Consider the following 11,027-nt stretch of genomic DNA (forward strand, 5'->3'; position numbering starts at 1 on the left):
GGTGGTGTCTTTCCCCTTGCTCCTCGGCAAAAAGACTGTGATGGACACTCCTTTAGGGATGTTTTCTCCCTTCACTGTAACCAGTTCCGGCCCCTGACAATTTTTAAGCATAGGTGCGATTTCCACCAACCAATTTGTCGATTCTTAAGATACACAATCTATGAGGATCATGCCCACCCAAAAGTGTATCCACGCTAAACGCAGCTGACCCACATTTTGTAGATCGTTGTGTCGCGATCCGATCGCCACTCTTTCGTCCAGTATAGCCTCTTCTAGGAAATCCCTGGGAAAACCAACCCGCCATTTTCACTTGTCCAGCAATAGCGGCAAAGCTGGTGATACGTCCCTGCTTGCCTTCCGGTGTTGGGCGGTTTTCTCTCCTAGCTTTTTTCTCTACCCACCGGAGAAGAGGTGAGAGGTTCTCGCTTCCTCTCTTGCCCTTTGATGGAGATGAGTCAGGTTGTTTCTTGGTTTCTTTACTCTCCCCTTTTCGGAGAAGTGTTTTCGCTTTTGCTTCCTCTGGAGCGAGTCCTTCGTGGAGCAGTCGGAGGTATCTCCGTGCTTCTGCTCTGCTAAGACCTATTCTCAGAAGATCGTCTAGTATAGGTTAGTATAATAGAAAAATTATGAGATATTAAAGTGGTTTCCAAAAATGTAATAATATACCGCCGTATTCCATTTAAAATAATAAAGATCCTACCACTTTTGATGCGGCAAGATTGTAACTCTCATTGTAATTTCAAATATTTTAAACAGATGGAACAGGTGTCTTTATATAAAAATGCAAACTTTCAAGTCATCAGTTCTCCATAAAGGTCTAACGTGCCATCACGGTGAATCACCCTATATACGTTACCACATTGACGTATGGAAAAAATTATTACAGTTAACTATTTTATTTTTATATAAAATTTTGCATGACAATATTGTTTGTTTTACTTTAACGGCACGGATTTTCCGACAGGTGATAAAATATCAATTTTATCGATACCTTTTTAAATGTTATTTTTAACGATGACACATTTCGTATATACAAACCACCTTTTATAAGTTATCCTCACCTTGAGTTCCTCGTAAAATTGAAAAGTTAAAGATGCCTTTGGGCGAGCAGCCCTATATAAAGGAAAATGGTTTTGATAAAAAGCAAAGTTATATTGAAACTTTTTCGGTATGGCAAGGCTGCTTCCGATGGTTGTTTATTGTTGTCCCAGCACTCCTTTCCGCTTTCAGTGAAAATATATTTTTTGTTCCAGGTTTCCTGGATACGCAAACGGGATTTACACATCCTTACAGTAGGAATCCTGACCTATACTTCGGATCAACGATTTCAGGTAATTAGATTAGTATACAGTGTTAATATATAATAAAAATTAGACTACTTTATACAGAATGTCCAAAAATTTATATTAAATAATTACTAGCTTTAAACGGAAATTACTTGTTTAATTTAAATACAACATCCTGTATGTTTTACCTGATCACGTAAAACACAATTTAATTGTCTATCAAATTGTATTATACCATTCTTTAGCTATCTCTTCTAGTTTTCGCAGAAAATTCATTTTATTATTATTTAGACCTCACTTATCCTCTATACCCATGGAATATTGACATTTTAGACTTTTTTAAAGTAACATATGTACACAATGTACAGGTCGTAAAAATAATATTAGAAACCTATTTGTTTACAAAAAGAAAACTATTTAAATATATATTTGTAAAAGAGTTAAATATACCACCATTGTTTCCGCCTAAAAATTAGTTAATTATCTACTTAATTGTTTTAATTATTAAATTATTGTAAATAAATGTGGATTTGACTCAGGAGTCAATAAAATAATATGTTGTGAAATTGAACGTCTCTGTTATAAATAAGCATTCGTCAAAAAATGAAATAAAATTTATAAGGTGTTACTTTTTACCACACTGTCTTACACATACAAAATTCAGTTTTTCAGTATTTGGAGCAATTATTATTAATCAATGTAAACAATCAATTAATGTAGTTTGAATACTAGGATCATATTAATTGGTCCTCTTTCACAAAAAAATTTTAACGGTTTTTTTTTACTTTTTAATGAAATAAGCAAACTATATTGACAATATTAGTATCTGTACTCTTTGAAAATTTGTTACATCTGTAAAAATAATCTAAACTGTCATTATTTCATGGGTATAGTGATAAATAAGTTCTAAATTATAAGAAATAGCATTTTCTTCGATAACTTGAAGAGATAGGTAAAAAATTGTAATACATAATTTGACAATTAAATTGTGTATCTGATTCTCGTAAAATATATAGGGTGTTCCATTTTAATTAAACAAGTTATTGCCACTAAAAGCTAATTATTTAATATAAATTTGTAGACACTCTGTATAAGGTAGTATTTTGTTTATTATTGCAACACAATATCTGATCAATAAATAAACTTCAGTAAATATTTAGTGTTAAAAACTTTGATACCTTTGGAGAAATGAAGCCTTAAAATTTTTACTGCAATTTCATCAAATTGAAATTTCATATTTTTAAAAATTTTGTAAAGATATTTTTAAATTGTAGATCTAATAATCCTTCAACGAACTTACAATTTGTAAAAATCTAATCGTTTAGCTACAATACTCCGTGTCGTATGTGGTGAACAACCCTGTACAAACCGTTCATAAAATAAGGCGACAGCAAACGGCAACAGTTGTTGGGCAAGCGAGTTGACTAGTGGGATGTAGAATACAAAAATGGGAAGAATAAATTTATGCTGGCTTCACGGCTGTCACTATATCGAGTTTATAAAATGCCATAACAAATTAGTAAATGCAATATTGAAAGCCCTACTCGATATTATTGACATTTCCTCCATGTAAGCACGAATTTAATCAAAAAATCCAGTAAAAATATTAAATTTCAATCGATATCCTATACGCTTGATGCAACAGGCTGGCTCCCGTTCTTCTTAAAACCCAATAAGGGATACGTTTCCCGCATCGCCGATGCCCACGCTCGCACAAACCTAACCTAATTCTTGCCGTTTTCCAGGTGATAAGGCCGGAAAAGTCGTCCAACTGGACCCTCCAAATCAAATTTCCGCAAATAAGGGATTCCGGCATCTACGAATGTCAGGTGAACACGGAGCCGAAAATATCTCTACCCTTCAGACTGAACGTAATTGGTAAGTGAAACGATTAGGTTAAAGGAAAAATTTCGCTGTGTTTTGATATACAGGGTGTCAAAATGTTAGTGTCTTATCAAATAAATGAAACTGATCGTATTTTTTATTGTGTATTTTTGTCTGTGCTAATATAGTCTATAAAATGAATAACTTTGAATTTTGACCGTTATTTTTTACCAACATGGCAAATATAAAATCCCTATGTCAAAAAAGTTACTGATATTCTTTAAGTATTCTTTAAACTGAGTGCCTGAACGAATCAGATAGGTAACTCTTTTTACTTTCGTGAAATAAAAAAAGAAAATAATAAAACAAGTGACAGTTCTTCCTCTTCTTGCAAAAATCAACACGAAACGGCGTAATAAAATGTCATCAGCTTTTGACATTTCTAAAAGAGAAAGAGAAAGAAGAAGAAAAAAAAAAAAAAAAAAAAAAAAAAAAAAAAAAAAAAAGAAGAGAGAAGAAGAGAGAAGAGAAGAGACAGAGAGAAAAGAAAAATAAAGGAGAAGATCTAGAATGAGAGAGAAGAGAGTAGAACAAAGAGAAGAAAGAAGAGAGAGAAGAAGAGAACTTAAAAACTAAAAAAAAAAAAAAAAAAATAATAAAATTCAAAAAACAAAAAAAAAAAAAAAAAAAAAAAATAATATTTCTTGTAATTAAAACGATTTGGGTACCGGTTTTTGTGTAAAGCTGATTGTGTTCTCCAACTCTAGGTACCGTATGATCGAAAAAAAAAACTGCGTTCAGCAATGGCTATGAACATTAATACCCTACTCGCTGTCATTTATATGTAAAATAAACAATATATGGGAATATAATATGCTATCGATGTTCATTTTCAAGTTCAACTGAGACGCCGGTTTTTTATCATTCGGTATAATAACGGTCAGGAAACATGCAATGTTATTTGTTTTGATGTATGTTTAATGCATTGTTAGTCTAGTTTGGTCTAGTAATTCTAGTCTTCTTTTTAGTCCATCTAAAAATTCAAGTAGGTATTATATCATCTTACTAATGGATCATTCATATGTATATTATACGGGTGTTTTTCAAAACAAATGAAAGGAAAAACTTCAGGGGGTTGATTCCTTGTTCAAAAATAGAGGATAGTTTGCTTCATAAACGTTGGGTCAAAAGTCAACCATTAGGGAGATATTTTATCGCGGTACAAAGATGCGGAAAAATAATGTTTTATTTTTTTATCTTTGAAAAACGAAAAGAGATTAGATAAGAGACTAATAAAATTTTATGGAAGCGTTACTGTTATTGGAAAACACACTTTTTTGGTAATTTTTTCACTTTTTAAAATTGAGTGGAACGGGTTGAAATAAACTACCCCTATATTTCTTGTTAACGAAATTAAAAGAAAAAATCTTATCAAAATACATGCAAAAAAATTTAATGTGGGATAGTTTAGTTTGTTTAGAAAACATTTTTATCTCTTGTATTTTTTTGATAAAATCACTTATTTGAAATTAAAAAAATAAAATGTAAAGCATTACATGTCAGGACAAAAAACATTTTCTGATAAAAGATCTAGTGGGCTGCTGTAATTTTTTTTAGGAAAAAAATCTAGTCGGCCGCCGCTGTTACTTTTTAGGATGTTCCTATTATTATTTTATTTGACCATTACTCTACTGCAATACGTTATTAATCTAGATATTATTTATTATTCGTTTATTATCACTAGCTTCTTAATCTAAAAATGTTTTTTGTCCTGACATGTAATGCTTTACATTTTATTTTTTAATTTTCAATCGGTGAGTTGAGTATTTATCGAAAAAACACAAGAGGTAAAAAAGTTTTTAAACAAACATAAACTATCCAAATTAAAGCATTTGCATGGGTTTGATAAGATTTTTCTTTAAATTTTGTTAACAAGAATTGATAGGGGTAGTTTATTTCACCCCTTTTCCACTCATTTTTTTAAAAAAGTAAAAAAATTACCTGAAAGTGTGTTTTTCATAACAGTAATGCTTCCAAAAATAAATTTCATTACTCTAAATCTCTTTTCGTGTTCAAGTAAAAAATAAAAACATTATTTTTCCGCCATCTTTGTACCCGATATCTCCCTAATGGTTGACTTTTGAACCAACGTTTATAAGCAAACTACCCTTTATTTGTGAACAAGAATCACCCCTAACGTTTTTTCGCATTTGTTTTGAAACACCCTGTATAAATTAAAATGTCCATAAAACTCAGGCCGATATTCAATAGCGTCTACTCTATTATTTAAAATATGTAAAATAGCATCTTGTTTCCGCTCCATTTATATCTCCAAGAACAGCAGCTTCCAGTACTTTTTCCATTTTTCATAAGTAAAGAGAATGTTGACAAGAAATCAAGAATACGCCGGAAATGTGAACAAAAACGATGAGTATCTTAAGTTAGATCAACAACATTATAATTATCCTTCAAAATACCGTATTTATTACGAAACCGTATTTACTTAACGTTACAGGCATGAGAACTTTCTATTTACATTTTTTAATACGGTATCATGCTCACTGGCACAACAACCAAAACTGTTATTTCGGTCTTTCCGATATTGCGGTTCATCCGGTCCAACCGATCTTTCGGTACATCCGGTTTTCCGGTCCAACCGTAACCACCGTAATAACAAGGCCGGACAGCTGTAACGTAAAAATCTCGTGATGTCACCAACTGGCGGCTTAACTCTATTTAGCAGCGTTGATAATTACCCGATAAAAGTTCAAATTGTGCATTTTTTTTCACTCAGCAGATATATTTCGAAGTTTTAAAATGTCTTTTTCCGAGTTTTTAAAAATATTATAGTATATAAAAATAGTTTTAATAGAATACGGAAAAAATCAAACCAGTCAATAAATGTTTATCTCTCACTTTTTGTCAATCAAATTTAATAAAGGAATATTTTAAGTTCACAATAGTGTATAATAAGAGAAAAAACAATAAAAATATATATTTTTATAGTATATATTATGTACTTCATCGATATTTTACGCCCCCTACTCAGGGGCAACCACCACTGGTATTTCCGCAGTTAACAGTCATCGATTTATCGGTAGGTGTGTGGACGTGGTAATTATAATCGATAATAGAAGGGTGAAAAAAGTTCTATTCAGAAAAAGTAGCTGGAGAGTACAGTATTTGTGTTCGACATTTATATGAAAGCGAAAAGAAACTTAGGATTCAGTCATTAATGTCCCTAAAATCTACATGTTTTGTGGTTCTATAAAAATCGATACTTTTTATGATTTTACGATGACAATACCTTGTCTAAAGAAATACCACGCGATACAAGTACCATATCGAATCAGATTGGTTTAACATCGACATTACTATTTCTGAACAAGATATCGAAAGTGTGAAGGAAGAAAGGCCTGTTATTGCTTATTTAGAAGGATATTGCTGTTATATTGTTTTAAAGGAAATTAAATGCGATACATGTAAGAATAATTTAACATTTTCAGACAATACTGATATTGAACAAAATTCACTTACTAAAGGCAGTCTTGGGTTTCCAAAAGATGAAATAACTTATATAGTTTTATTTGAATATATAATTTTTAACAAAGTTTTGCAAAGCCATGAGGAGTTTCCCAAAATTCATAATAAAAAATATTTTTATCAAAAATATTTTTGGATTACATTAGAAGTAATAACACCATTATTAAAATTTCCACAATGTACTATTTATAATGCTAAGTTATTGTAAAAATTGTCATAAATTCTATTAGAAATACACGTCTGAAAAACTACTGTTGTAAAAACATGATAGATTTGGAAAAGGAAATAAAAAAACTTAGACAAACTTACAGCATAAATAAATACAATGACGATGGATAATGTGAGATGGGATATCAATATGATGTTTTTTAAATTTTATGTTTAATTATTATTTATTAAAAATTCGGTGCAATTAAAGTTTATATCCATTATATACGTATAAAGTGTATCAAATGCAATCAAAGTTTAGGCCTCCAGTTGATGACGTCATGAATAATTGTTCGGCCTTGTTATTACGGTGGTTACGGTCCAACCGGTCTTCCGGTCCTGCCGGTATACTAGTTCAGTATCTGTCCCACCGATCACTGATCTAATAATGTTGGGACCGGTATATCGGTTGTAGAACCAGTACTTTGTGATACCGGATACCGATACTGAAATCTTAAGATCAAACATCCCTAGTTCTAAATGCTTACATTGGATATGAGAGGAACAAACTTCTACGCTAATTGAAACCACTAATTGCGAGGTTCTGAATGAAGCTTTAGCATTCAGAACGTCAAAATTAGTAGTAGACATTTTCAATTAGTAGAAACAGTTATAAAACTGTTAACTTTTCCACTAATTATACTTCAACATTTGCGAGAAATGTCATTTTGACCTTTGATTATCTTCGGTCAAGAGAAATTGTGGTTAGAAATCAAAAGTTGATTGTTTTATAAGCTAAATATTAGGCTTTCTCTATGGATACAACTGACTAACAAAAGACGTTGCTAGGATATTCTATTAATTTTAATTCTCTTTTTTTAAACATTGTGAATGATCGTAAACTAAAAAGTATTAAATGTAATTGAAACCACTAATTTATTCCACTAATTGCGAGGTTCTGAATGAAACTGAAAATGTAACAATAAAGAATTACGATTTTCTATTCCTTCTCCTCCCTTCTCGCAGTGTTTATTAAATAGTCTAATTCCAGACACGATTTTAACATAATTCTCCAAAGAAGCAACCTTGAACGAGTTTGAAGAAGCTACGAATTCTTTTAACTCGTTTTCATTTAAAATGCTTTTTAACGCCACCAGACCTTCTTCATATACCTAAAATATAAATTTAAAATTTCTATTTAATTTTATTTAAGCCAATAAAAAAATAATTCTTAATACTGTGTAAGTATACTGATTTTTTTATTTCACCCTATAAGTAAAAGCAAGGTGCCCGGTGGCGTAGTACAGGCTCTCGTCTACCAATCTCAAGGTAGTGGGTTCGAATCCTACACCCGGCATTTCATCAGCCGACTATTTTTATTAAAATAAAAATAGTTTGGGTACCTAGGGCGACTCAGCCTTAAAAAATTAGTACTTGGGATTCACAATCCTGAGGTAATAATAGGCGGTTGAAGCGTAGTGCTAGCCTTAGGTGCTAGCCACATTACCTTCCTTGTATACCGAACGGCTCTAGCACGTCAAGCTGTATAACTTGCTACTCCCAAGGCGTTAAACGCTATGTACGGGAGCTATTATTATTATTATTATTATTATATAAGTAAAAGCAAAGAGCAAATGAAGGATACATAAGAAACGAGATGAGAGTCATAAAAAGTACCGTATGATCGAATAAAAACGGCGTCAACGATGGCTATGAAATGAAGATCGCTGTCATTTTATATGTAAAATTATATGGGAAATGTCATCGATCGTCATTTCCAAGCCAACTGGACGCCGTTTTTTTTCGATCATACGGTAGTTTTTACAGAATAGGCTAAGTTGGTGTAAAAATAAGACACGTACTGAAAATGTATTATTTAGTCAGTTTCTTTGTTAAGAACATTTAACAATAAATGTTAAGAGACTATACCCATAGTTTGTTTAATCTTTGTGCTATGAATCATGAAAAAATTAGAATTACAAATCGGTTTCTCAGTGCCGCGTTAAGGTAAATTGGTACTCTAGGCACTATTCTCTTGCCGCCCCCTCTCACTAATAAAAGTTCAAGTAAATTTTTAATATCTAATAAAGGCAACAAATGGAATCCCTCCCGCCCAAAAAAAAAGGAATACAAACATTTTCAAAAATGGAAGCAATTAAAAAACGTACAAGAAGATATACAGTTTTTAACCTATCCTCGCTGTTAAAGTATCATTTAAATATACCTTTGCGGTTAAAGTACTATTTTTGATAGATATAAGATGGATATAAGCAATTTTAACAGTTGCTATGGACAAAAACTATATAATAAAATAATATACAGGGTGATTCCTGTAAGTTGGTCATGCTTTCGGGGAATGATGGGGGACGTCGAAATACTAATTTTTATATAGCACACTATGGGTCCGAAATGCCTCTTACGCAAGATACGGGGAGTTAAACTTTTTGAAAAATTAAAGATATTCTTTAATAGTTTTTTAACAGTTGAAAGTATCGTAATAAAATTTTATTATATTTGGTCTCGTCTCGTAAATAAGTACAGTGTAGTACCCTTTTCTCCGTGCGGCGACCACACATTTTAAAGCCTAAACAAACAAATTTCAACATGCCCCTCGCTTCCCTGCTCCCTTACCTCATTATATGCCCTTGCATCATTTCTTATTTAGTCTTTTTTTGTGTGCGGTACGACCCACATCGAATGTCGCGTAAAAGATATCGATCGGCTCTCGCTCCGAAGAGCGGAGTGTTTTAGATTATCTTAAATGGATGGATAAGCGATTAAAGTTATTAGAAAATAAAAACATGCATAAAAGAAAAAGATTAGTGACAGGTTCGGAAGAGGAAAGCAAGTTTTGAGAGGCAGGCGAATAGTAGTGATTATTCGCAAGATTCTGAGGACGAGTTAGAAGCAGTATTTGAGATTGTAGAAATCAAGGTAAATAAACATATAACATATACATATACAATACCTGAATAGTAGGAGGAAACTACTCTTCTAAGCTTGGGAATATAGGTATTGTGGGTGAATACCTTAGTGAATGCTTATATTATCTAGATTTTTCCACTTATTACACTAATATGGCAGAGTACGTTGGTGGTTACTCTAGATTAAATTGAGGGACATTAAATTTATTCACGTTAATTGTAGCGGAGTATAGTGGTGGTTACTCTAGCTTGGTGTGTAGGTATTGTTGGTGAATACCTCAGTGAATGCTTATATTACCTAGTTTTTTCCCACTTATTACATTAATACAGCAGAGTACGCTGGTGGTTACTCTAGCTTGGTATATATGTATTATTGGTGAATACTTATCGCATGGCTGTCTTAGTACACTAATATGGCAGAGTACGTTGGTGGTTACTCTAGCTTGGTTTATAGGACATTAAATTTATTCACGTTAATTGTAGCGGAGTACAGTGGTGGTTACTCTAGCTTGGTGTGTAGGTATTGTTGGTCAAAACCTCAGTGAATGCTTATATTACCTAGTTTTTCCCCACATATTACATTAATACAGCAGAGTACGTTGGTGGTTACTCTAGCTTGGTATATATGTATTATTGGTGCATACTTATCGCATGGCTATCTTATTACACTAATGTGGCAGAGTACGTTGGTGGTTACTCTAGCTTGGTTTATAGGACATTTAATCTATTCACGTTAATTGTAGCGGAGTACAGTGGTGGTTACTCTAGCTTGGTGTGTAGGTATTGTTGGTCAATACCTCAGTGAATGCTTATATTACCTAGTTTTTTCCCACTTATTACATTAATACAGCAGAGTACGTTGGTGGTTACTCTGCTTGGCATATATGTATTATTGGTGAATACTTATCGCATGGCTGTCTTGCTTTTATTTTCAAGGTTGGTAGTCCCATAAGGGCACGTTGGTGGTTGTCCTTATGGAGTGACGTTTTGCTAAGCTAACTGTATAAGATTTATAAACTCCTTAAGCGTGAGTTAGTCCCAATATGTGTTTACATATCTTGATATTTTCTTATAGGTGAAGGCGCTAGTACACTTATTGAAAAAGATATTGGAAAGAGCCTACCTAAACCTTTGTAGGAAGGTTTATTAGCGGGTTTAGGAGATGAGGTAGACGGGAAAAATACCACGACACCACCGATTCAACCGGAAATTGCAGAAAGATGGATACACATCGCAAAAACCGGCATTGAAGAACCCGTTCTTAACCTATTAATGGAGAAGTACCCCTCCTCAGAGAATGTCA

The 11,027-nt window shown here is 32.6% G+C and overlaps 1 protein-coding gene across 1 annotated transcript; it reads left to right on the plus strand.

Moving 5' to 3' along the window:
• The first annotated feature begins 1,169 nt into the window (after positions 1-1,169).
• Positions 1,170-10,861, plus strand: LOC115880731 (zwei Ig domain protein zig-8-like). Its single transcript, XM_030898010.1, has 4 exons — positions 1,170-1,191; positions 1,254-1,331; positions 3,032-3,164; positions 10,800-10,861. Exons 1-4 carry the CDS (start codon positions 1,171-1,173, stop codon positions 10,859-10,861), a joined length of 294 nt encoding a protein of 97 aa, XP_030753870.1. The 5' UTR covers position 1,170.
• Positions 10,862-11,027: the final 166 nt, after the last annotated feature.

Source organism: Sitophilus oryzae, unplaced genomic scaffold (assembly GCF_002938485.1).
Source record: "Sitophilus oryzae breed Bouriz unplaced genomic scaffold, Soryzae_2.0 scaffold_1652_pilon_pilon, whole genome shotgun sequence".
NCBI classification, from domain to species: Eukaryota; Metazoa; Arthropoda; class Insecta; order Coleoptera; family Curculionidae; genus Sitophilus; species Sitophilus oryzae.